This window comes from Melanostigma gelatinosum (genome assembly GCF_949748355.1).
Source record: "Melanostigma gelatinosum genome assembly, chromosome: 16".
Lineage (NCBI taxonomy): Eukaryota > Metazoa > Chordata > Actinopteri > Perciformes > Zoarcidae > Melanostigma > Melanostigma gelatinosum.
The window spans coordinates 21886406-21913692 of NC_136649.1; the positions used below are offsets into that span (position 1 = coordinate 21886406).

A 27287-nucleotide genomic window follows, 5' to 3' on the forward strand; every position below is an offset into this window, starting at 1 on the left:
TGTTGCTAACTCTGGTACAAGATGTCTCCTGTATGTGTGATGCATGTGGTTACGGGAGGTATTAGTCTCAGAGTAGCAGAGAAACAGATTCTGCTTTTTCCCCCACCTCTAGAGACTGGGATAGACTTCTTTAATGGAAGATAGATACCCCTGATTAAATCAGGATATTTAGCATTAGTTTTAGTACCACTGAGACTGTTTCATTGAATTGAAATTGTTATATGTGATTGCTTTGGAAAAACTTCAATAAAACCACAGCCTTACCATTTGTCAGTGGCTGGATCCGAACTGAAGACTCTTTTTTTAGATCAAGTTACCCCTCTTCCCCTGTCCGTTAACCGTGTGATACAGATGTGACGACTGACTCTACCAGAGGAGCTTACAGTAAGTTCCCTGGGTGAAGACTTTGCAGTGTTAGTCATAAATGGTGAGAAGTTCACAACAGGCAATAGTAAAGTACAGATGTTCTACATAACTATTCATACTGGATGTTAGGACCTTTACATCTTTATACTAATCTAATAATAATTAAAGTGAGGAGTACAGGGAAAGTACTTTAAAGAATGAACTTTTCCTGAACTTCTCTGATATGTCTGCTTGGTAGTGTAGCATGAACGGATCCTGCCCCGGGGAAAGCGGGGCAGGAAACACTGACAAGCAGTCTGCTGACACAATACCCCAGTGCCCTCCTCCTCTCCGGTGTGTGTGTGTGTGTGTGTGTGTGTGTATATATATATATATGTGTGTATATATATATATATATATATATATGTATATATATATATATATATATGTGTATATATATATATATATATGTGTGTGTATATATATGTGCGTGTATATATGTGCGTGTATATATGTGTGCAAAGAATATGTTTTCACAGCCTGTTTTGCTCAAATTCACTGAGGGTGCCAATGATTCTGGAGGGCACTGTATCTATCTACCCATCTATGAATCTATTTAATGTTGTGAATGGAACGGGTTTAATATCCAGAATATAACTTCTAAGGGAAGTTTATTTTTTTATAATTTAATTGTACTTATAAATAACATTATCAGTGTGTTTTAAATGATAACTGTCATAAAGTCATGTTGTTACACACTCCGGTCCAGTAGGTGGCGGCATGCACCTTAAACATTGGTTTGTAGTCCGCCATTAAACTGAAAGAAGAAGAAGAAGAAGAAGAAGAAGAAGAAGACGACTCATCTCCCGGTAGCCTCCAAAGCTAATGAAGTTAGCTTAGCATGCTAGATGGAAACAGACCGACGGGGACGGAAGTTATCAACACAGCGCTAGTCAGAGTTTAATAAGAATAAACGGTGTTTTTAACGGAGTTTGTCTGGAAGAAACATTTCTGTCGCTGGTGGATTGTTTCCTGGTGTCCTACGGAGCTAATGAAGTTAGCATGCTAGCAGGAAGTAGACGGACCCGAACGTCACTTGGTAACACAGTGTAGGCCAGAGTGAGCAAACAGTGTTTGTCTAGAGAAAACGTTTCTGTGGTTTTGTGAAAATGTCTGAAGTCCAAATGCTGAGATGTTTAGTCAACCAGCGACTGACTGCGGCTGCTGAAGAGATATTTGGTCTGTTTGAAAGAACGATAGCAGAGTACGAGGAGGAACTCAATCGTTCAAAAGAGCAGAACGAGCAACAACAGAAACTACTGGACGCTGTTTACAACCCTCAGCTGCGGTTACCGGTACACAGAGCAGGTTGGTTCTCTTTATTTCTTCTGTTCATGCTCCGGCTGGTAACTTTTAATGTAGTTTGGAGTGAGACTCGGTTGCAATGAATCTTTTTCTTCTTCTGATCTGTTCTCTCAGCTTCTAGATGACAGAAAATATTTAAACTTAAAGTACAAGTTTGTTCTCTGTGATATGTTCATGGTCACATAAGAGTTTATTTAAACATGTAACCTTAATTAATACTAGTTCCTTACATAGTCTATTTAATTCTTCCATTTTTTAAAATCTCGACTATCTCAGCTGCAGAATGGTACCAAACGGTTGGATATAAATCACTGAATACAACCTGATCAATGATAGGCAAGGCAAGGCGAGTTTATTTGTATAGCACATTTCAACAACAAGGTAATTCAAAGTGCTTCACATGAAACCATTAAAAGCATCAAAACATAAGGCAAAAGAAAAGTAGATTTAAAAACAATTAAGAAAATTCATTAAAACATTAAAAAACAGTGTAAGAAATAAAATGCAGTAGTAAAATGCAGAAATGCAGGAAATTGATTAATATATTAATTGAACGTGGTTCAATTAAAGGCAGCAGCAAACAGAAAAGTCTTCAATCTTGATTTAAATGAACTGAGGGTCTCAGCAGACCTGCAGCTTTCTGGGACTTTGTTCCAGATATGTGGAGCAGAAACACTGAACGCTGCTTCTCCATGTTTAGTTCTGACTCTGGGAACAGAAAGTAGACCGGTCCCAGACGACCTGAGGGGTCGGGATGGTTCATAAGGTAGCAGCAGATCAGAGATGTATTTTGGCCCTAAACCATTCAGTGCTTTGTAAACCAACAGCAGGATTTTAAAGTCAATTCTTTGTTGGACAGGAAGCCAGTGCAAAGACATCAGAACTGGGGTGATGTGATCCACCCTCCTGGTCTTAGTGAGGACTCGAGCTGCAGCGTTCTGAATCAGCTGCAGCTTTCTGACGGACTTTTTACAGAGACCTGTAAACACACCGTTACAGTAGTCCAGTCTGCTGAAGATAAATGCGTGGACATGTTTTACACATCCTGTTGAGACATAAGTCCTCTAATCCTTGATATATTCTTCAGGTGATAGTAAGCTGATTTTGTAATTGTCTTGATATGGCTGTTCATGTTGAGGTCTGAATCCATAACTACACCTAGATTTCTGGCTTGGTTTGTGGGTTTTAACATCAGTGACTGAAGCTGAGCGGTGATTTTCAATTGTTCATCCTTGGTACCAAAAACAATTACGTCTGTTTTATCTTTGTTTAATTGAAGAAAATTCTGGCACATCCAGTTGTTGGTTTGTTCAATGCAGTTACCCAGCCCTTGTATGGGATTATAGTCCCCTGGTGAAATAGTTATGTAGATTTGTGTGTCGTCTGCATAATTATGATAACACACTTTGTTGTTTTCCATAATCTGAGTGAGTGGAAGCATGTAGATGTTGAACAGAAGAGGTCCCAGTATTGAACCTTGGGGAACACCACATGTCATTTTAGTCAGCTCTGATGTGTAATCAGCCACAGACACAAAGTATTCTCGGTCCTTCAAGTAGGATTCAAACCAGTTAAGTGCTGTGCCAGAGTCCCTCCCAGATGTTTAGTCTTTCTAGGAGTATGGCATGGTCGACCGTGTCGAATGCAGCACTGAGATCCAGTAACACTAAGACTGAACTTCTGCCATTGTCTATGTTTAAGTGGATGTCGTTGAAAACCTTAACAAGAGCAGTTTCAGTACTGTGGTGCTGTCGAAAGCCTGACTGGAAAACATCAAAGCAGTTATTTACGGCCAAGAAGTCGGTCAGCTGTTGGAAAACCGCTTTTTCAATTATTTTACTTAAAAATGGGAGGTTTGATATTGGCCTATAATTTTTCATCGTTGCGGAGTCTAAACTAGCCTTCTTTAGGAGCGGTTTAATAACTGCAGTTTTTAGGGCTTGTGGGAAGACACCTGAGAGAAGGGATGTGTTTACAATATGTAAGAGATCAGTGGTCATGCAGTTTGAAATATTTTTGAAAAAGTGTGTTGGTAGAACATCCAAGCAGCAGGAGGATGACTTCAGATGTTGTATAATGTCTTCTAGGCTTCTACGGTCTAAGTTCCAAATTATAATTGCGAAGTCTCTCTTTATAGATGTCACAGTGAACCTGGAGATTAGTTTTTCGCCACCTGCGCTCAGCTTTCCGACACTCTCGTTTCTCTATTTTGACCAGCGTAGCATTTCTCCAAGGAGATCTTTGCTTACCCGAGACAACCATGGTTGTGGAACCGTCGAGGAGTGGGGAGAGGAGTGTGTTTGGTTCCAGCAATGACCAGCGCTTTCATGTGGTCAGTGAACTCCAGGAGGGGGGAGGATGGGGAGAGTGTGAGAGAGGAAAGGGACCTGGATGGAATTTGGGGGGTGGAAGTAGGTGCTGGGGAGGGAGGTAAAGACTCCTCGTCTAGGAAAGGTAGGGATGTGGTTGGAGACTCCTCCTTTTGGCTGTCGTTAGGCGGGGGCATCCTTCCCGTAAGGTCTCCATGACGATGCTGTGTGGTTATCTCTTGTTTAGACTCCTTGTATCTTGTCCTTGACAGTAGGGACAGACGGGTGACGCAGGGAGAAAAACAGGTTAGAGGTAAACAGTTTTACCCCTGACTTGTTCAGGCAAACTCCATGCGCTGTAAAAAGATGTCTGCGCTCCCAGAAAAGGTGGAAATTGTTGATAAAATGTACTGAATGGTCAGTACATGCAGTTGACAGCCATTCGTTCAGTGCAAACAGCCTGATGAATCCTTCATCGCCTCCTCTGACTGGTGGAAGAGGGCCACTGATGAACACCTCAGCCTTGACAGAGCTGACTGTGTTTAACAGATCAATAAAGTCTCGCTTCAGAACTTCAGACTGCTGTTTCACAATATCACAGCTTCCTGTATGCACGATGATGTCAGCCACGATGTCCAGGATTTTGTCTCTCATGTCAGAGACCATATCTTTCGGAAAGCAGAGGATTTTGGTATTCTTGCTGCACAGTTTTCTGACATCTTTTACAGCATAGTCACCAACAATCAGAGTCTCAGGCCCAGTCATTAGCTTTGCCTGCGGCCTTCATAGAATGAATTAAACAATCATACAACATAGATAGACCTCGTTATCATGACACATACAGACCTATGTAGATATTCATGTGTTCAGATCTGGCAGGAGCGGGTTTGGTTACTGGCAAGTATGAAAATTAAATTTTGAGCACTGACTATAACATCCAGCTATTATCACAACACAAATGCACAAAATCATCACAGAAAACTGCTCCCTAGAATATAACAGTTTATACACTGAACAACACTGATCATAAATCAATAATATACATCAACAAACATCGATCAACAATTACAAGCATACTACCTAAAAGCAACAAACAATTGTGTGTGTGTAGGAGGGGGTGGGGGGTTCTACCTTGACCTATAGGTTCCTGAGAGCAGTCTCTAGACGAAGTTCATTAGTTCAGATTGTGTTGTTATTGTCACATTTCAGTTTCATCTTTACATGGATGTTCTCTCCGGCTGACTACCAAGGTGGAGTGCTATTGGTTCAGAAACGGAGCGCACCTCTGATGCACGTCCACGGTTACGTTGTGGCTGCTTCTGAAGGTTCTATCCACTGTTTCTACGGTAGGTTTACGTACATTAGTCAACTATAACTGCCCACATGATCACATCTCAGCCGGACTTGATGCAGGTTCTTTGAATACTTATTAACAATGTTGGGCAGTGCCACACTTTTATGCCATGTAAACTATTGATGACCTCATTGCTGCTGGTGCGTTGTCTTTACAATTTGTGTCGGCATGTCTGTTTGGTTACTGTGCACAGGGAGTGTGAGGGAATGATGGCAGGAAAAAAGTGTATGTACAGGAGACTATTTGCTCAACACTAATATTTATTTGTAACGTCTCTGTGTGTGTTTACTGTTTTCCTGCAGGCATCCAGCAGCTGTTGGTGGTTATAGAACAGGTTCCCCCTGAGCAGCAGGAGTGGAGCTCCAGTCTGGACCAGGAGGACCCAGAGCCCCCACACATTGAAGAAGAACAGGAGGACCCAGAGCCCCCACACATTAAAGAGGAACAGGAGGACCCAGAGCCCCCACACATTAAAGAGGAACAGGAGGACCCAGAGCCCCCACACATTAAAGAGGACCCAGAGCCCCCACACATTAAAGAGGACCCAGAGCCCCCACACATTAACATTAAAGAGGACCAGGAGGACCCAGAGCCCCCATACATTAACATTAAAGAGGACCAGGAGGATCCAGAGCCCCCACACATTAAAGAGGAACAGGAGGAACTCTGGACCAGTCAGGAGGGAGAGCAGCTTCAAGGGCTGGAGGAGGCTGATGTCAACTTCTCATTCACTCCTGTGAAGAGTGAAGATGATGAAGAGGAAGCTCAGTCCTCACAGCGTCAAAGACAAACTGAACAGATGGAAACAGAAGCTGATGGAGAGGACTGTGGAGGACCAGAACCAGACAGGAACTTACATCCAGATAGACATCCAGAACCAGATACTGATGACAAGACTGGAGACTCTTCTGACAGTGATGCTTGGAAGGAGACCAGAGAACCTCAGTCAGGTTTACACTCTGTGAAACCTGATGAAGTCCATGTTAGTGATTCAAGATGTAGTGCTGGTGAGAAACTTTTTAGATGCTCTGAGTGTGAGAAAACATTTGGCTCCAGAGGAAATCTGAAGAGACACATGAGAATCCACACAGGAGAAAGACCTTACAGCTGCTCAGTTTGTAAGAAATCTTTTAACGATGGTTCACATTTACATGAACACATGAGATTCCACACGGGAGAGAAACCTTTCAGCTGCTCAATTTGCGAGAAAGGTTTCTGTAGAAGTGGAGATCTGAAGAGTCACGTGATAATCCACACAGGAGAAAAACCTTTCAGCTGCTCAGTTTGTAAGAAATCTTTTAACCATCGTTCAAATTTACAGACACACATGAGAATCCACACAGGAGAGAAACCTTTCAGCTGCTCAGTTTGTGATAAAAGATTGAATCGCAACGCATATCTAAAGGCACACATGAAAACTCACACAGCAGAGAATCCCCTTTAGCCCTTTTACCCAATCAGCCCTCCGCATATCCCTTCGAGCGGTGGGCCCATAGGGCGGCGGCTCAATGTAGATTTTTCGGGTTGTTCCTGGTCGAACCATATGTCTCATGTCCCGGAAACCAGACCCTCACCAGCAGCTATATGCTTTTTGTTTCTTTCATTGTTTAATCTTGTCAAGAAGAGTTGAGCTCACAGAGAAAGCCGCCTTGGATACATGCATACACGTTCAGGGGAAAGACAGGATATAAAAGCACGAAGCATATACTCAGAAATCAATAGTTAAAGTACAATCGAAAGATAAGGTTTATGATCATTATATAACAAATGTTTAATGCATAGAGTGATTTAACAAATGTAAAAACTAATTATAATAATGTTCTGTGTACCAGAGCTGAGATGTGGAAAAGTGTTTGTCATGGTGTGTCAGCAGACCGAGTGAGTCAGGAACAGATGTTTTTGGGTGTGGGTCGGAAAAACAGACACGCGGCAGCAAAGTCTGTTGCAAGAGATGACTCATCGAAGCAAGACGAGAACTCTGGTACTTTCCATACATAAGCACACACACATAAGGGTGGGATGAAGATCATGTGTTCAGAATAGGTGGGGGGGGGGGGAACAGATAGCCCAAATCAAGGATAAAAGGAGACGCTTGCAAGCTCCAAACTGGGATTTCTACACGAGCCGTCCAGACGCTCTGAGAAGAAGATACGGACGATCGCAACTGAAGTATTCGAGGACTTCGTCTCGGTTCACGGAAAGAAGACCGCTGTTCGTGGACAAAGAATTTCCTCTCCCCACTGCTCGACTTTAACAACTGAACAACGGAGGAACGCAGCAGCCCTAGAAAGACTTTGTACTGAGCCTTGAGGACTGTTGGCCGAACTCCGCTGCGAGAGCAGGAGGAATCTGAGGGTCTGGCCAGACCTTCGCTCCTAACAACTCCAAAAGAACAATTTCATCGCACCTTTGGAAATCCAGCTCCAACCGAGCCGTCTCCGCATCTAAAACCAATGAGTATAATCTAAGAAGAAAATTTAAGTAACGAATCAAGTGTCGTAACATTTTATGTGAGCTGTAGCTTAACCCTTGCTAACTAACTAAATATAACCTGCAATAAATATCTAATCTGCATTTAAAGTAACTTTCTCAAGTGCATTTATTTGCTCAAGTAGTAAAAGTTCCTCGTGGCAGTAAAAAGTTAAATCCATTGTATGTCTAACAACTGAGTTCTGTAAGGTTATCCTAGAGACCGAATCCACTTAACAATCCCTTACGGTTTTAGAAGTGATCCTAGCCGTTAAAACCTAACCTGGCATTTACCAAGAGCACGGATCCAGAAGAGGGAAGCTGCCATAACCGACGCGACTGGTAGGAGCGCCCGGGGTCAAGGTGGCCCCTCGACCGAGTGCACTCAGACCGGAGGAATCAGGGTAGACGTCGGGAGTAACGGCAGTTAGAAGAGCCAGGCGAGTTCCCTCGCAAGAACACCAGCTCGACAATCTTTTAATCGAGAGCTGAGTCAGTAAGTAGCCCCGTATCGGGCCAGAAGTACCCCAGGATGTAACAATCTAAATTATTGATTGAAGGGTATGGAGACAAGTGTATTGGCATACAGATGAGTATATTTGGGGTGTAACGGTTCACAAAATTCACGGTTGAGTAGAAAGATAGGACCAGCATGCACCGGAGTGGACTTATAGTTTTTACCAGCACATCACAGAAGAGACAGCACGGCAGGAGTTTTCTTTGTTCTATGTTTGTTTTTTTGTTTTTTTTATTCAAACGTATTGTTCGGTTCGTCATGCGTACCGAACCGTGAGCCTCGTACCGAACGGTTCAATACGAATACGCGTATTGTTACACCCCTAGAGTATATGTATGTGTTTGAAGCATCATGTCTTGAAATAATTTCTTGTATTTCAGTTTATATTGATAAATACTTGATTGTTATTTTCTACGTAAAATGTTTTGCTTTTCCATCTCAATAAAAAGAGAATAATAAAACAAAAGATATCCACTCACAGCAACCGTTGGATACACAAACTACCAAGCAGACATATCAGAGAAGTTCAGGAAAAGTTCATTCTTTAAAGTAGTTTCCCTGTACTCCTCACTTTAATTATTATTATTATTAGATTAGTATAAAGGTGCAAAGGACCAAACATTTAATAGTTGTTTTGATCTTCCAGAAAAGGACGTTGATTTTACTGACTCAGTTCAGTGATTCATGTAATTTCTTAAATTATTTTTATTTATTTAGTTCCTGTCTTGACAGGCCTTGTTTTTGTATGTGTGTATGGTGTTGGTGTGTTTGGACGAATACACATTTAAATGCAAATAAAAAAGAACCAGAAATGCACTGAGGAACATTAATTACTCTTCTGCGGTCCTTGTGAACGTCCAGGCTCTCAGACCAGATGCTGCTGCTGTGGACTCTGCAGGGTCACAGTGGGCCACTATGCTGCCTGTGAAAAGAGAAACTGTGGTGGAAATTTATCACATGGTTCTTTTAGTTATAACTTGTCTCACTTAAACCTGCATATACCAGCCTAACCCTGTTCCCACGGGAAGGCTGGGAAGCTGGCCTTGGTGGGTGAAGCGGCCGACAACATCTGTGAGGGGGAGGGTGAAGGGAGGGGAGACGAGATAACGTGCATATATACTCTGCTTTGTCTTTTTATTGTTGTTAGATCTCCGAACCATCCGTGGGGAAAGAGCTCTATCAATTCAGCTGAATTAGTATTGAAGTGTCTGTTCATTAAATATGGTTTTAGTACTTTAAGAAGTTCCATTGTGATTATTTCTCTCCGAGAGGTTAAAGAGATTTTTTTTCCACCACAGAAACCATCTCTGTTTGTTTTACTGTTTAAATGACAGCTATACATGTCACTCTCACAGATTAAGATTATACATTAAACACATTGATGTTAACACTTGGCTAACACTCGCTGGTTGTTGTTTTAAATTATGAGTAATGTTACTTTTGTGACTTCAAGAACTTTTTTGAAGTGACATTTGGTGTGCGTGTGTCTACAGACGTCCACTGAGGCACTTGACACTTGCATTGAACACTGTTGGACTCTACAGGAAATAGACTCCTACAAAATAACACCGCAAACTACACCTTCATGTCTCAGCTACACATGTAAATAAAATTGAAACACAATATTGTTCACATAATAATCTATAAATCATCTGACTAATGTGCAGTATGCTTGCTGAAATAATCCTGACAAACCAATGCTTACAACTTCCCTTTCTGAATCAGTTGATGTTCCTCCCAAAGCTGACGGAGTTATGTGAACAGAAAGGCTTTAAGTGATGTTTTTCTTTACATAGATCAAAACGATCTTTAGAAGAATTTTACAAATCTAGCCAGAGTGTTTGACCAATAAAACATATTTTGGTAGATGCTGAAGGAGAATGAGTTTTTTTTTAAAGACTGATAGCGCCATCTTGTGCCTTAATTCATCCAGGCACTTAAATAAAGTAGATCACTTGATTTCCATTGTGATTATTTTTTTCCGAGTCTGGGCTCAAAAACATGTCTTTTCAGTGAGTAATCATGAGGATGTGAAACAGGAGTTATTAGACACATATATTTAAAAATCACAATTAGATAGGGCACATGAAATAAGTTGGAATGTAAAATAGGAAAGCGTATGGACCTCTGCAGACTGGATTCAAGAGTCCTGCTTTGAAGTGGCTCTGTTAGATTTGAAGTCACAGTAAAGTGAACAATCTCCTGTCTGCAGTTAATTGTGTGCATTTGTGTGTGTGTGAAAAAAAAATGATCAAATCAATCAACTCTTCATTTTCTCTCTGCAGCACGTTGCAATGCTCACTTTGATTGGCTGTTGAAACAGTAACGCCATCTTGGTCTCCAACAGAACAAGAAATACTTTACAAAGTCCAGTAATCCATTCTGTAAAATAACTGATACATTTGTTTACTGTCAGTGCAACTGTCAGAGCATGTTGCGTTCTTCACAACATTAGTTTGGAGTCAGGTGACCAACTTGATGACGATGAGCAGGGTCTTCTTCATCAACTTAGAGGACATTGATGATCCGCAAGAACCCAGGCAAAATCAGCAGGGGATAGTCGAGCAGTGGTAATACTGGTTATAGTGGTTAGGGTGAACCAGCCAACCACTGCTCCTTTTGTAACTCCTTTTGTAGAGTTAGTTTCTTAATGACATTTCTCAAATACAAACACATGAATATTGTAAAACATATTTTATTTTGTGATGCACCTTGGCTTGCTGATATGCTTCTGTTATCTTTTTATGCTCCCGTGTGATTTATGAAATATTCTGTGCAACACTCCCTTGCTGTGTGAAATACAATGAAGTAAAATAAAGATATAATAGTATAAAATATGTCTTCATATGAGAAGTTATAATTGAATCACAAATACTGGACATTACAAAATACTTAAAACGTCCTTTTGTCTGCATAAAGATACATTATGGTGCGTTATAAAGAATGTATTAAATGTTTATACAGTGCTTATGATGCTGAATCGTTGGGGGTTAAAGTAATCTTTATTTACCATTTTAATTTTTTTAGGAACAAAGTGAAAGAAATTCAAGTTTGTGTTTTTAAAAAAAGGAAAATTTTATTTTCTGATTGATTTTCAGCTCCATTGTGTTTTAAAGCAGATATTCAGGTTGCAGAAAACCTTTAAATTTATATTATATTCCATATTTTCTAACTATCAGTCCTGGTTGTAACAGCAGCTGAAATGTTTTCACAGATTATTAAGATTATTATTTTTATTGTTTAATGTGGCACAAAGTGAGCTTCATAAAGCCGACTAATCTGCTGCATGACAACGGTGAATATTGATCCATCATTGTGTCTCATTGTGTGTTTTCAGTGTCAATGGAAAACAACGACAACAAACAGGCAGGCAACTATTAAAGAGAAGCTTGATATTTTAAAACAAGAATTTCTCTTTTGATGAAGATGCATATTTCATATACTCTCTGCTTTTGGTCAACTGTCTGCATCTCCCTGATTAGGTCATGTGAATCTATTTCATGTTGTGAATGGAACGGGTTTAATATTCAGAATATAACTTCTAAGGGAAGTTTATTTTAATTTTTTTGTTTTTTAATTTTACTTTTAAATAACATTAGTAGTGTGTTTAAATGATAGCTGTCATAAAGTCATGATATTACACACTCCGGTCCAGTAGGTGGCGGCATTCATCTTAAACGTTGGTTTGTAGTCCGCCATTAAACTGAAAGAAGAAGAAGAAGAAGACGACGACTCATCTCCCGGTAGCCTACAACGCTAATGAAGTTAGCTTAGCATGCTAGATGGAAACAGACCCACGAGGACGGAAGTTATCAACACAGCGCTAGTCAGAGTTTAATGAGAGTAAACGGTGTTTTTAACGGAGTTTGTCTGGAGGAAACGTTTCTGTCGCTGGTGGATTGTTTCCTGGTGTCCTACGGAGCTAATGAAGTTAGCATGCTAGCAGGAAGTAGACGGACCCGAACGTCACTTGGTAACACAGCGTAGGTCAGAGTGAGCAAACCGTGTTTCACGGAGTTTGTCTGGAGGAAAAGTTTCTGTAGTTTAGTGAAAATGTCTAAAGTCCAAATGCTGAGATGTTTAGTCAACCAGCGACTAACTGCGGCTGCTGAAGAGATATTTGGTCTGTTTGAAAGAACGATAGCAGAGTACGAGGAGGAACTCTCTCGTTCAAAAGAGCAGAACGAGCAACAACAGAAACTACTGGACGCTGTTTTCAACCCTCAGCTGCGGTTACCGGTACACAGAGCAGGTTGGTTCTCTTTATTTCTTCTGTTCATGCTCCGGCTGATAACTTTTAATGTAGTTTGGAGTGAGACTCGGTTGCAATGAATCTTTTTCTTCTTCTGATCTGTTCTCTCAGCTTCTAGATGACAGAAAATATTTACACTTAAAGTACAAGTTTGTTCTCTGTGATATGTTCATGGTCACATAAGAGTTGATTAAAACATGTAACCTTAATTAATACTAGTTGCTTACATAGTCTATTTAATTCTTGATGAAAAGATGTACGAAGATATATTATATTCGCTAATGCTAATCGCGGTTAGCATTACCCCATTGGCGGTAATGTTAAAATTAGCTTAGAAGCTAGCGAGTCGGACCTGTTGCATGATGTTGTGCCCTAAAAGATGGAGCAATTCCCCCATGCCCTAAAGAATTGATAGAGGGCGAAGATGATGTCCCTGTTGTTGGAATGCTTAACAGCATTCCAACAATAATCTGTGTATCAGAGTTGAAATGTGAAGAGTGTGTCTTTCAGGGAGAGGTTTTGGGGAAGTAAGGGAGGGCGAAATCAGAAACAGATGTTTTGGGCGGCGGTCCCGTAAGCGGACACGCGGCTTCAAGCCCTGTTGAAACTCCGATTGCACAATCCAAAGAGCGCTAGGCCCCAGAACAAGGCGCGGAGGAATACAAGGTTCTTTCCATAAACATACGCACTCACACATAAGGGTGGGATGAAGATCATGTGTTCAGAAAGGGAGGGGGAACAGACACTTATTTGCTTAAGTAGTAAATGTTTCTCGTGGCAGTAAAAGGTTAAAGCTATTGCATGTCTAACAACTGAGTTCTATAAGGTTATCCTAGAGACCGAGCCACTTGACAATCCCTTACGGTTTTAGAAGTAATCCTAGCCATTAAAACCTAACCTGGCAATTTACCAAGAGCACGGATTCAGAAGAGGGAAGCTGCCATAACTGACGCGACTGGTAGGAGCGCCCGGGGCCAGGGTGGCCCCTCGGCCGAGTGAGCGCAGACCGGAGGAAGCAGGGTAGACGTCGGGAGTAACGGCCGTTAGCAGAGCCAGGCGAGTTCCCTTGCAATAACACCAGCTCGACAATCTTTTAATAGAGAGCTGAGTCAGTAAGTAGCCCCGTATCGGGCCAAAGAAACCCCAGGATCGATCTATCTATCTATCTGGGTTCATACGGTCATGGAAAACCTGGAAAAGTCATGGAATGGTGTATATTTAACCAATGCTTGGCGACAAATGGAAAAATACATGTCATGGGTTGCAACAGACAAAGACCAGGGATGAGCAAAATGTAGGTTGTGTAGTGGCAAAACATTTGACATTTCAAACATAGGAGAGGCGGCATTAGCGAACCATGCTAAAGGAAGCAAACATCAGAGCGCTGCTGCTAGCAAAGCTATAGCTGCAAGAGCCAGGCAGAATTACCATGGGTACCTGGATGAAGAGAAGAGAAAGAAGGCGAGGCAAGGCATTAACCTGAAGAGAAAGGCACTCACAGATCAGCTGGATGACTTGAAAAAGAAGAGGGCAAGAATGGAGACTGATATTAGCGCACTTCAGAAATCCGCAGATGAATATTCTGAGAAAGCAGAAGCTACAAACAAACTGACCTTCATCACCAAATCCAACAGCTTCCGCCGAACTGCAAAAGAGAAGAAGGTATCTCTGCTGGAGATTGAAAAGCAGACGGATGCGAAGCTTGCAGAAATGAAACGCAAATCTGGCAAGTTCAGTTAAGGTCCCGTGGACAGTTCATTACAACTTGGTCAGGTTGCCACCAGCTATTCTCTCTCACTAGCCTCTCAAGGGGACAGAACTGTGTCTGTGCATGTGTGTGTGTGTCAGTCAAACAAAAAGAAAGCGCTTGTTCTGCGAATGTTGTTTTATAAACCTGTTAAATGTGAAATCGTTTTTGTTGATTTATGGTCAAAGAGTTAGTTGCCAACTCAATGTTTTGTTAAAATGTGCACTATAAAAGGGAAAGCAATGTAGTAGCTGGATGCTACTACCTACTAAAGCGCTTATTGATGCGTCAGTGTTATGAATACCTGTCAACCAGAGTATATTGATAAATATTTATTCTCTTAATCAAACGATTGTCTCTCATTCATTTGTGTCATTAAAGGTATACTGTATGCTTTGGAATTCTCATTGTTAGTTTAAATACTACGTTTCTAAATTTGGTTTAAAGTCATGGAAATCCATTGGTCAAAATGTGTATGCACCCTGATATATATATGTATAGCAACAGGTGCCCACAGTAATTAACCAAACAACAAAAAATAATATAACTAAACAAATTACTGTGAAAGAGAAAAAACAATCTTAATATATCAAACATCTACAATAATTAAACAATACTACTTGTAAATTAAATAACAAAATACAATGTCAAATAAATAGCTCCAACACTAATATTTCTTTGTAACGTCTGTGTGTGTGTTTACTGTTTTCCTGCAGACGTCCAGCAGCTGTTGGTGGTTAAAGAAGAGGTTCCCCCTGAGCAGCAGGAGTGGAGCTCCAGTCTGGACCAGGAGGACCCAGAGCCCCCACACATTAAAGAGGAACAGGAGGACCCAGAGCCCCCATACATTGAAGAAGAACAGGAGGACCCAGAGCCCCCACACATTGAAGAGGAACAGGACGACCCAGAGCCCCCACACTTTAAAGAGGACCAGGAGGACCCAGAGCCCCCACACTTTAAAGAGGACCAGGAGGACCCAGAGCCCCCACACATTGAAGAGAAACAGGAGGACCCAGAGCCCCCACACATTGAAGAGGAACAGGAGGACCCAGAGCCCCCACACATTGAAGAGGAACAGGAGGACCCAGAGCCCCCACACATTAAAGAGGAACAGGAGGACCCAGAGCCCCCACACATTAAAGAGGAACAGGAGGACCCACACATTAAGGAGGAACAGGAGGAACTCTGGACCAGTCAGGAGGGAGAGCAGCTTCAAGGGCTGGAGGAGGTTGATGTCAAGTTCTCATTCACTCCCGTGAAGAGTGAGGATGATGAAGAGGAAGCTCAGTCCTCACAGCTTCATCAAAGACAAACTGAACAGATGGAAACGGAAGCTGATGGAGAGGACTGTGGAGGACCAGAATCAGACAGGAACTCAGATCCGGATAGACATCCAGAACCAGATACTGATGACAACACTGGAGACTCTTATGACAGTGATGCATGGAAGGAGACCAGAGAACCTCAGTCAGGTTTAAACTCTGTGAAACCTGATGAAGTCCATGTTAGTGATTCAAGATGTAGTGCTGGTGAGAAACTATTTAGATGCTCTGAGTGTGAGAAAACATTTGGCAAGAATGGAAATCTGAAGAGACACAGGATAAGCCACACGGGAGAGAAACCTTACAGCTGCTCAGTTTGTGATCAAGGTTTCATTGGAAGTCAAGATCTGAAGAGACACAGGAGAATCCACACGGGAGAGAAACCGTACAGCTGCTCAGTTTGTAATAAGTCTTTTGCATATAAACGGGTTTTAAAGAAACACATGAGAATCCACACAGGGGAGAAACCTTTCAGCTGCTCAGTTTGTGATCAAGGTTTCATTAGAAGTGAAGATCTGAAGAGACACATGATAATCCACACGGGAGAGAAACCGTACAGCTGCTCAGTCTGTAATGAGTATTTTGCATATAAACGGGTTTTAAAGATACACATGAGAAGCCACACAGGGGAGAAACCTTACAGCTGCTCAGTTTGTGATCGCGGTTTCATTGGAAGTGAAGATCTGAAGAGACACATGAGAATCCACACAGGAGAGAAACCTTACAGCTGCTCAGTCTGTAATAAGTCTTTTGCATATAAACAGGTGTTCCATGAACACATGAGAATCCACACGGGAGAGAAACCTTACAGCTGCTCAGTCTGTAATAAGTCTTTTGCGTATAAACGGGTTTTAAAGAAACACATGACAGTCCACACAGGAGAGAAACCTTTCAGCTGCTCACTTTGTGATAAAAGATTTAAGCGCAAAGGAGATCTAAAGGCACACATGAAAACTCACACAGGAAAGAATCCCCTTTAGCCCTTTTACCCAATCACCCCTCCGCATATCACTTCCAGCGGTGGGCCTATAGGGCGGTGGCTCAATGTAGATTTTTCGGGTTGTTCCTATGTCTCATGTACCAGACCCTCACCAGCAGCAATATGGGGATAGGGAACCTGACAACAACCACCATCCTGAACACTGGTGCACCGCAGGGCTGTGTGCTCAGCCCGGCCCTCTTCACCCTCTTCACTCAGGACTGCTCCGCCACATATTCCTCCAACACAATAGTGAAGTTTGCTGACGACACCACTGTGGTGGGACTCATCTCCGACAACGACGAGACACACTACAGACAGGAGGTCCAACATCTGGCTGAGTGGTGCTCGGACAACAACCTGGTCCTGAACACCACCAAGACCAAAGAAGTCAGAGTGGACTTCAGGAGATCCAGGAAGACCACACCCTCTCCTCTCTACATAAGTGGGGAGGAGGTGGAGAGGGTGGACAGCATCAAATTCCTGGGGCTCCACATCACTAAAGACCTCACTTGGTCCCTGAACACATCACACCTGGTGAAGAAAGCCCAGCAGAGGCTCTTCTTTCTGAGGAAGCTCAAACAAGCTGGCCTGCCCCCTGCACTTCTGGTTAACTTCTACAGAAGTGTGATCGAAAGCATCCTGTGTCAGTGCTTTACTGTGTGGTACGCCAGCTGCACAGCAGACAACCGGAGGGACCTGGCCCGGGTGGTTAAAACAGCACAGAGGATTGTGGGAGTTACCCTGCCTGACTTGGACGCTGTGTATGGGGGCCGTCTCCAGAAGAAGGCCAGAAACATCTGCACAGACACCACTCACCCGGGTCACTCTCTGTTTGTTCCACTGCCATCAGGAAGGAGATACAGGGCCATCAAAACCCGGACAAACAGGCTGAGGAACAGCTTCGTCCCCAGAGCGGTTTCCTCCATCGCCCCCCCCACCCACCACCCCACACAGCTCCCACCCGACAGTGCTGAAACAAACATCGTCAATAACACGACACTGTAACCAAGCACATTTTTCACTTTGGAGCCATTGATGCCTGTGCATTGGAAAGAAGACAGCCGTTCGTGAACAAATATTGAAAGACGGAGATTTTCCTCTCCCCCCTGTTTGACTTTAACAACCGGACAACAGATGGACACAGCCGCCCTAAAAGACTTTGTACTGAGCCTGAAGGATCGCTGAACAGACGTCGTTGACCGCGCAGGAGGAGCCGAAGGTTCGGCCAGACCTTCGCTCCTAAAAACGCCAAAAGGATTTATCACATCTTTTATCCAGCTCCACCGAGCCGCCTCGGCAACGAATCTAATGAGTATAATCTAAGAAGAAATTGTAAACTGATCTAATCAAGTATAGTATTATTTGTATGTGAGCTGTAGCTGTGCCCCTGCTAATATATCCTGCAATAAATATCCAATCTGCATTTAAAGTAACTTTCTCAAGAGAATTCATTAACTTAGTTCGTAAAAGTGGCAGTAAAAGGTTAAATCTATTGTATGTTTAACAACAAGAGTTCTGAATGGTTATCCTAGTGACCGGTCCACTTAACAATCCCTTACGGTTTTAGTTGTAATCCTAGCCGTTAAAACCTAAACCTGGCAATTTACCAAGAGCCCGGATCCAGAAGAGGAAAGCTGCCATAACTGACGCGACTGGTAGCGACTGGTTACCGGAGGAAGCAGGGTAGACGTCAGGAGTAACGGTGGTGAGGAGTACAAGGAAACTACTTTAAAGAATGAACTTTTCCTGAACTTCTCTGATATGTCTGCTGGTAGTTTGTGTATCCAACGGTTGCTGTGAGTGGATATCTTTTGTTTTATATTCTCTTTTTATTGAGATGGGAAAGCAAAACATTTTTACATAGAAAACAACAATCAAATATTTATCAATATGGTCGACTTCAGGAGGAAGACGACGGTTCCACGATCGCTGAGAGTTCTGGGAGAGGATGTGGACATGGTGGAGGAGTACAAGTTCCCGGTGTCTCCATCGACAGCAGACTGAACTGGAAGACCAACATCAACGCTGTGTACAAGAAGGGGATGAGTCGACTCTTTTTCTTGAGGAAACTTCGATCCTTCAACGTGTGCAGCAAGATGCTGGAGATGTTCCACCAGTCTGTTGTGGCCAGTGCACTTTACTTCTCCGTAGTCTGCTGGGGGAGCAGCATTGGAGCCGGAGACACCAACAGACTGAACAAACTGGTTGAGAAGGCCGGCGCCATCATTTGTTGCAAACCAGACAATCCGGAACAGGTGGTGGAGAGGAGGACACTGAAGAAACCATTATCCATATTGGATAACCCGGACCACCCTCTCCACCACCTCCTGTAGGGCAGTGGTGTATCGTAACGAAGTAGAAATACTAGGTTGCTGTACTTAAGTTGTTTTTTTTGGATATCTGTACTTTACTTTACTATTTATATTTCTGTTGACTTTTACTTTTACTTCACTACATTTTGCAAAGAAAACTGATACTTTTACTCCGATACATTTCCCCTGAAACCTTCGTTACTCGCTACAAAATCAAATCTATCGTTCTAAAAAAAAATGAATCATGAGAGCAGCGTCGGGGACTGTGGTGGAACACAGACTGCAAGCAAGCAGGTTTGGTGAATCAGTGGTCCGAGCAGCAAGTTAAATCATTGGTTGATCACGTTAATGCAAAATTGCAAACGGGTGCTCTCAAAGCCGCGGTGTTTTGATTCCCAGTGATGCCCAGGATGCTACATGCTATAGCTAGCGTTAGTCAACACATTGTGTTAATTGGAGCAACATGTCAGCTTATATAATTGGTTCACAGTGCTTGTTTGCGCAAAATAAACTGGTAGAAATGTTGACCATACTGTATGTCTTGGGACTGTCTACCTGACTGTCATTATTCCATTGGCAGGGTGAATGATGTGAAGGTTGGTGTGGATAAATATGGAAATAAATACTTTGAGGAAAAAAAGAACGACTTCTTTGGTGAGTCGAGTATCCCCAAATGTGCATGATTTCAACCAGTCACTGCAGGAGATTTACTAAACAATGTAGTTGTCAGGAGTATTTTGCAAAGGATATTCAGATTTGGGTTCTGGGTATCACGCTTTTAGAACTAATCTGTCGCAGACAAATAACCTGTTAGATTGGATTAATAAACTCTTGTCTCCAAAACGTGTTCAGGACGTCACTGCTGGGTGATCTACACCTCAGAGATGAACGGAAAGAACACCATGTGGGAGGTGGACGGCCGCATGGATCCAGCTAAATTGCACGACCTGCAGTTTGTCAAATAAATAAGAAAAGAATGAGCTTGTCATTTAAGCCAGCTACCTTATGTTCACTCTACAGACAGACGACGACTTTGAAGAGCGATGCAAAGCAAGACTAGTCCAGAAGCAAGAAGATCCACGAGTGGGTTCCACCCAAAGCCGGAGCTCAGTGAACTCTGACTGCATCTTTGTAAATTATGGTTCCCTGCAACTGCATCCAACATGTCCTGAATAACATCTCTAGACACACATTTATGATGGGAGTGGCTGTTTTACAATCAACCTTTTGGACAATAGCAGTGCTCCCCACAGGAGGATTTTCTTTATCCGGAAATTACTTTAATGTGAGAAAAACAACTTGGCACACAAACTGTCCTTTTGGAAAAATCTGCCTTTGTCCAGTTGTTTGACCCTTTTTACCTTCATCAGACACACTGACAACTATGGAGGACAGATTATGACTTAAGTATAAATAAATGCATGAATAAATAAATACAGGAATAAATAAATGAATGCTTAAATAAATGCTTGAATACAGAAATAAAAGAATAATTAAAAGCTGAAATAAATACTGAAATAAATAAATGCTTTATTTATATGTAAGACAAATTTCATTCTCCATAAACTATGCAATATAATCTAGTTAAATTGTTTTTTCAACATTTGGCACCTCTCTCTCTCTCTCTCTCTCTCTCTCTCTCTCTCTCTCTCTCTCTCTCTCTCTCTCTCTCTCTCTCTCTCTCTCTCTCTCTCTCTCTCTCTCTCTCTCTCTCTCTCTCTCTCTCTCTCTCTCTCTCTCTCTCTCTCTCTCTCTCTCTCTCTCTCTCTCTCTCTCTCTCTCTCTCTCTCTCTCTCAAACCCCGCCCGTCTCGCTCAATCCGGGGCTGCGCCGGTAGAGTTTCCGAGCCCATCTTTTCATTGTGGGAATCACGTGACCAAACGGAAGTTGCGCCTACAGAAGGACACCGACATTAACTCTCTTGAAGTAGGATACTATTAACACCTCTGTTACTGTAGCAGTGTTAGTACCTCTCCTTTAAAACAGTTGTTTAGTTTCAGCTGATTAAAAATGGCGTCCAAGACAACAGCAGCAGCGGGCTGTTTAACACGGAGGATGTTCTGTCCTTTTACCCTCCACGCTCCACGCAGTTCACCAGCACTGAATATACGGAAGTGCAGCTCCAAACTGGCAACCGAGCAGGACAAAAAAACAAAGGTTCGTACAATAACACGCAACCTAACAGCTGCAGGACATTTATTCTGAAAAGTTCATCTCCAGGAAGTGTTATCGTGTCCACGTTTGACAGATCATATTATTGTTAGAGTAGGTAATACGAGTGATGGAGGAAGCACTAAGATATGTAAGGAAAAGTAAATACACCACCATGTAAACATATTACAAGTATAAATAAAAGTACTGTTTGTGCAGTAAAATGTTGATGCATGAAGGTGTTCATCGTTTTAATGTTGGAACTGGTCAAGATTGAGTTATTTTAATGTAAAAGAATACATCATCATGTATAGTTGATTTTTTTGTATTTATGTATCATTTAAATATAGTAGCTGAAGTATCGAATATCTGTATTTGCACTCTTTAGGAGGTGAATAGTTTCTGCTTTATTTTAACTTTAACACACTTAAATCTCCAACCGGGCCCAGTTGCATTGTGGGTAATGTATGCACCAAGACTTGAAAAGGAATAAGAAAAAAACTGCTTTATATATTTTAAAACTCTCAATCGTGAATCTGACATTGTTATAAGAGTACAATGTTGAATCTCTTTTTAAATTGCAGGGTGTTGAGCCCTCCGGGCCACCGTAGAGAGCTGAAGCTCAAGTTCAGAGCCTGAAAAAAATGTGGGTTAATGTAGCAGATAATGTAGCATAGCGTCTAATCGGTTGTTATTTCTATGCAGAGATCTCCCTTCAGACCAGCGGCCAGCGCCACGCACGACTGGATCGGTCCACCGAACCCGCTCTCCAACCTTCGGCCAATCGTCTACCGCGTCCCCGAGAACGAGTCCGAGCTGCAGAGACGTCTGAGACACCTGAGACAGGAGACCGAGGACTGGAATCACGACTTCTGGACCAAACAGAACATCGGCTTCAGCAAGGTAGTGATGCATTCAACGACTCTATTTACTAGGATGATGTACAACAACATGAAATACAAGATAAAGACTTCAGAGACCTCATAAACACCTCACTGGCCACACACTGTTGTGTGAAAATACGACATTCGTCTCCTCTCCTTCCCTCTGTCCCTCCTTGCATATTTCTTTTCTCTCTTCCTTCCTTCCTTCCTCACCTTTTTTGCCTCTGTCTCTTCTCCTCTTTTCTCCATCACCTCCCTCTATTGCCTTCCCCCCTCCCCTCTTTCTGTCTCATCACCTTCCCGTTTGTCCTTTTCCTCATCTTCCTTTCTTTGTCACCTATTTACCTGTGTCTTCTCTCTCTCTCCCTTTTCTCCCCCACTTACCTCTCTGCCCTTTTTACTCCCTTCCTATCTCCTTCCTTCCCTCCTCCTGTCTTCTGTCCTTCCTTGCTTCTTCCTTTGCTCCCTTCCCCACCTTTTAACCTCTGTCTCCTATCCTCCTCCTCTTTTCTCCTTCACCTCCCTCTCTGCCTTTCTTTCCTCCCTTCCTCCTCATCTCCCTTCCCTGCTTCTGTCTCCTTTTCTTCCTCCTCATCTCCTTCCCTCTTTCAATGACATAAACAATCGATCACATGATCACGGTCATCATTATTGATCAAGTGTGTCGCGTCAGTGAACATTAAAGTGTCCTCTGCATGCTGAGCTCTTATGTCAGTTCTTGTTTCCACCAGCAGAGGGCAGCATCGCACAAAGAACTGTTGCTGTTGAGTTCAAACCTAATAAGGAATTAAATAACTTCAGTTTGATACTATTTAACAATGAAGATATTTTATAAAACCTATTTTTATTTCATGGGAATGTGTGACTTTCCAAATGTTTTGGTTTGTGTATTTATTAAATTAATATTATACATTTTATAACGGGGGTTCTGTCTACAACACAATAAATAGACATTCATGACTGGTCTTATGCATATATTGGTTTAAAACATTCTAATTAAAACAGGCTCGTTGGACGAGAAAGGAAAGAGGAATATTGAATATTTTTATTGTAACTATTTGTGAAGTTTTCTCTGTTGTTTAGACCGATCCTGTCTCATTTATTTATTTTAGAATAGTTAGATGTGGCTCATTGTGTTGACTCTTGGCTTTTTGTTTCTGTTGTTGGATTTAAATAAATAAAAACATATTTATGCTCTCTGCAGGAAAAAGATGCGTTCATCTTCTCACAGCTGAACTCAAAAGGCCTGAGTGTGCGTGACGAGCAAGGTCAGAACACGCAGCTCTTCAACAGATGAAGATTCAATTATTGTTCTTTTACATTTATTCACATCCTCTGATGTCAGACCATGTGATGAAATGTTGTGGTCTCCTCCTCCCACTCTTTCTCCCCCACCTCCCTCTTCGACTTCCTTTCCTCCCTCCCTTTCTCCTTCATTCCCTCCTTCTGTCTTATCTATTTACCTCTGTTCCTCCTTGCTTCTTCCCTTCCTTCCTTTCTCACCTTTTTACCTGTCTCCTCACCGCCTCGTCTTTTCTCCCCATCTCCCTCTTCACCTTCCTTTCCGCCTCTCTCCTTCCTCACTTCCTTTCATCTCCTTCTTCCCTCTGTCCTTCCTTGCTTTTTCATTCTCTCCCTTTGTCTCCTTTCGTTCTTCCTCATCTCCTTGTCTTTGTCCTTCCCTTGCACCATTCTTTCTTCCTTCCTCACCTTTTTACCTCTGTGTCCTCTCCTCCTCTTTTGTCCTTCACCTCCCTCTTTGCATTTGTTTCCTTCCTTCCTTCCCTCCTTCTGTCTCCTCTGTCCTCCTCATCTCCTTCCCCTTTGTCCTTCCCTGCCACTTCCCTTACTCCCTTCTTTCCTTCTTTTCTCACCTTTTAAATCTGTCTTCTTCTCCTTCCTCCCTTCCTCCTCACCTACATCCTTCCTCCTGTCTCATCACCTTCCCCTTGCCCTTCCTTACATCTTCCCTTGCTCCCGTCCTTCCTTCCTTTTTTCACCTCTGTCTCCTCCTCCACCGCCTTTCTTCCGTACCTCCCTCTTCATTCCCTTCCTTCCCTCACTGCTTCCTTTGTATATAATATCATCTCCTGTGTCCTCACTCCTCCCCCCCAGGACGCCGGCGTTCCCTGAACAGTGAAGAAATGGCCGTGTTTTACAAATGCTTCCTGGACACAAACGTAACACGACATGCAGATTATAACAAGTGAGTTGTTCTGGTTGTTTCCCATGATGCCGCTGGGCTTTAAATCAAACTGAACCTCGAGAAGAACAAAGCTTTCTGTGAATTAGCATTCAAAAACAGTTTGTTTCTATGTGAGAGACTCGTCCATAACACATCACCTCTGCGTCTGATTTAGTTTCATTTATTTTTCTTTCTCCTCTCCTTCATCTTCATCTCCTTCCTTCTGCCTTTTCTTGCTTCTTCCTTGCTCTGTCTCCTTTCCTCCTCTTCTTGTCTTCCCCACCTCCCTCTTTGCCTGCCTTTCCTCCCTTCCTCCTTCTCTCCCTTTATCTCCTCCCCATCATCTTCATTGCCATCCCTTTGTTCTTCCCTTACTTCCTTATTTTCTCACCTTTTTACCTCCGTCTCCTCTTGTCCTCCTTTTCTCCCCCACTTCCCTCTCTGCCTTCCTTACCTCCCTTCTTACTTCATCACCATCCTTCCCTCTGTCCTTCCTTGCTTTGTGCCTTGCTCCCTTCTTTTCCTTTCTCACCTTTCTACCGCTGTCTCCTTTCTTCCTCCTCTTTTCGCTCCCCTTTCCTTCCTCCTCCCCTCCTTCCTTTAATTTTTCTCTCCCTCCCTCTTTTGTCTCCTCTCCTTCTTCCTCATCTCCTTCTCTCTGTCCTTCCTTGCTTCTTCCCTTGCTCCCTCACCTTTTTACCTTTTGTTACCTCCATTGTATGAAATACTATAAAATGATTTGTGTTTGGGGGAAAAATAACAATTTACAACCATCAAATTAGTTAAACATCTTCTGTAAAACTGTATTTTTGTTTTTGGTAAGTCATCCTGTATCACTGTGCCACTAACTCTCCCTCCTCCTCATGTCCAGGGAATGGTACCGACGTAACTTCACCATCACCTTGCTCATGGCCCGAGTGGCCATGAAGAACATGTGGAGAACTGTTACTGAAAGATACAACAGCAAGAAAAACAGCTGATAATAAATACAATATTAACCCACCGTCCTCTCTCTGTGTTCACTGCTTATTTATCATATTATTCACTGAATTAGAAACTCACCTGAAGATTTAAATCTCTTTTCTGTCCTCTATTTCTGATGTGTGGTTGATTCAATCAATCGGGTACTGAGATATATATATTCACTGCTCAGAAGATCGGCTCGTTTGATCTATTTAGTCTCCATCTTTCTTATAACTACATTTTAAAACTGGCATGAATCTTGAGCTCCCATCAGCATAAACATCAATTCATCATCATTCAAATCATACTCAAGTACTGTATTAAAGTACAAATATTGAACTTTGTACCTCACTGCATTATGACAACATTACTCACTTTGCAGATATTATTATTTATAAGAAATTTAAATCAATTCCAAAAAAGGTATATTTTTATTGTAGGTTAAACTATACCAGTGTACAGAGTAAGTGAAATAAGATACATATTTACCAGCTGCAACATTAAAGTGATGAACACATTAAATAATTGAGTTCTGCATCATGAGTACTTTTACTTTTGGTACTTTTAAGTATATTTTTAATGCAAATACATGCATTTTCAATATTTCTACAATGTGGTATTAGTACTTTTAAGATAAGATAATCCTTTATTGGTCAGAGCGGGGACATTTACAGGATTACAGCAGCATAGTGCAAACAAGAGACGTAGTAAAAGAGATCAAAACAAGTATTATAAATACGTAATAAAACAGTAAAGAATATTAAATAAGTAGAAAATCCACAACAACTAAAATATTATATATACAGGCAGGATAATTGTGGTGTTGCACAGTGTATTTATATTGCACAGGTGTTTTGTGTTGTGTTGGAAGCAACTTACTGGAAGCAACTTTTACTGGGAGCAACTTTTACTTGAGTGAAAGTTGTTAATACTTCCTCCAAACAACCAACACATTAGTGTATTTTGTCTTTACTGTAGAAGAAGTATTAAAAGCATTAAAATAAATCTGGCTGATTCACTTGCACCGCAGCTTCTCCTTTAACCCGGGCGGGGATTACGTCATTACCGATGACATCATTGCCGGTTAACGCCATTTTCACGCACCGCACAGTCAGTCAGTGGACCAGCGAGCTGTCATCTTCACGATCAAGTTGTTAATGTGGACTCGTTCCTGCAATGGAACCACATGAGAACAGGCTTTTCTCGTGTGGCTCCGACTAAAGCCTGTGTTGTTGTTTGTTTGACAGCTAGGGGGCTAGCTATGTAGCTTTAGCTGGTCATCATTTTAACGGCGGTTGATGCAGTGAAGACCAGCGTCAGCCGGGACACAGTTTGTGGATATTTGTGTTTTTAGTCACTGACTATTATCGACTGACGGTGTCGGTTAAAAGAACAACAACCTAAATTTCAAAGAAGACGTGATTCAGACGGTAAAAATTGATAAACGGACGTTACAGTGACGCTACATCGGATGTCATAGAGAACGGTAGGAATGGCTCCATGTATTTCTTGGAATTGTATCAATGGCTCCGTGTATTTCTTGGAATTGTATCCATGGCTCCGTGTATTTCTTGGAATTCTATCATCAGCTAACTAATTAACCACTTTTGACAGAAATGTTCCTGTTGTTTTCAAGTAGTCAAACAACAAGCATTTTGAATTATTATTAATGTATATCATTTTATATACGTTTTAAAGATGAACCCCTTTTGATGTGTTTTTTCCGTGTTTACGTCTAATTGCAGGAATTAGACGCTTTAGAGCACATCCACTGTCACTGAGAGAGCTTCTTCAGCACTGTGTGTGTGTGTGTGTGTGTGTGTGTGTGTGTGTGTGTACAGGGAGGAATTAACTAACTGGTTCTTCAGGTTAATCCATTTGTAAGCGAGATAGCTGGGACTAAAGCAGCAGCAGGAGCTGAAACATGCCGGGGAAAAGATGCACTTGTTGGGGCTTTAGTGCATTCACAGCGACAGTCTGGATGTTTTGTCATGTGATAGCTGGATGTTCCCCTTTTTCATTGATATTCAGAGCGTGTTCAGGAGACTGCTTCAGAAGGGACAGTGGATCTCAGTGTGAGGACTCACAGCTGGGAAACACTCAGAGGTGTCTGTGAATATTTGAAATGTA

At 42.1% G+C, this 27287-nt stretch overlaps 3 protein-coding genes across 6 annotated transcripts in view; all 3 read left to right on the forward strand.

Moving 5' to 3' along the window:
• Positions 1-12412: 12412 nt before the first annotated feature.
• On the forward strand, positions 12413-19939 carry LOC306790507 (uncharacterized protein; the record flags this gene model as incomplete). The annotated part of the gene is made up of 5 exons (XM_079286830.1): positions 12413-12529; positions 15509-16621; positions 16765-17492; positions 19555-19628; positions 19827-19939. The coding sequence occupies 5 exons, from the start codon at positions 12413-12415 to the stop codon at positions 19937-19939; spliced, it is 2145 nt and encodes a 714-aa protein (XP_079142956.1).
• A 961-nt stretch (positions 19940-20900) lies between these two features.
• On the forward strand, positions 20901-25197 carry coa8 (cytochrome c oxidase assembly factor 8). Its single transcript, XM_079287280.1, has 5 exons — positions 20901-21131; positions 21831-22028; positions 23214-23277; positions 24125-24215; positions 25066-25197. The coding sequence occupies exons 1-5, from the start codon at positions 20985-20987 to the stop codon at positions 25172-25174; spliced, it is 609 nt and encodes a 202-aa protein (XP_079143406.1). The 5' UTR covers positions 20901-20984; the 3' UTR covers positions 25175-25197.
• Positions 25198-26296: 1099 nt separating this feature from the next.
• The window catches only part of klc1a (kinesin light chain 1a), a 35257-nt gene continuing 34266 nt past the window's right edge, over positions 26297-27287 (forward strand). For all 4 annotated transcript variants that reach the window (XM_079287084.1, XM_079287086.1, XM_079287085.1 and 1 more), the window contains exon 1: positions 26297-26643. The gene's annotated coding sequence lies outside the window, so the exon portion shown is untranslated. The remainder of the gene's footprint in view (positions 26644-27287) is intronic.

Excerpts from the sequence above, each read along its gene's own strand:
- coa8 (XM_079287280.1), top strand. The coding sequence starts at position 20,985 with ATGGCGTCCAAGACAACAGCAGCAGCGGGCTGTTTAACACGGAGGATG. Across the intron at positions 21,132-21,830 it reads AGCAGGACAAAAAAACAAAG|AGATCTCCCTTCAGACCAGC; the intron begins GTTCGTACAATA and ends ATTTCTATGCAG. Across the intron at positions 24,216-25,065 it reads CGACATGCAGATTATAACAA|GGAATGGTACCGACGTAACT; the intron begins GTGAGTTGTTCT and ends CCTCATGTCCAG.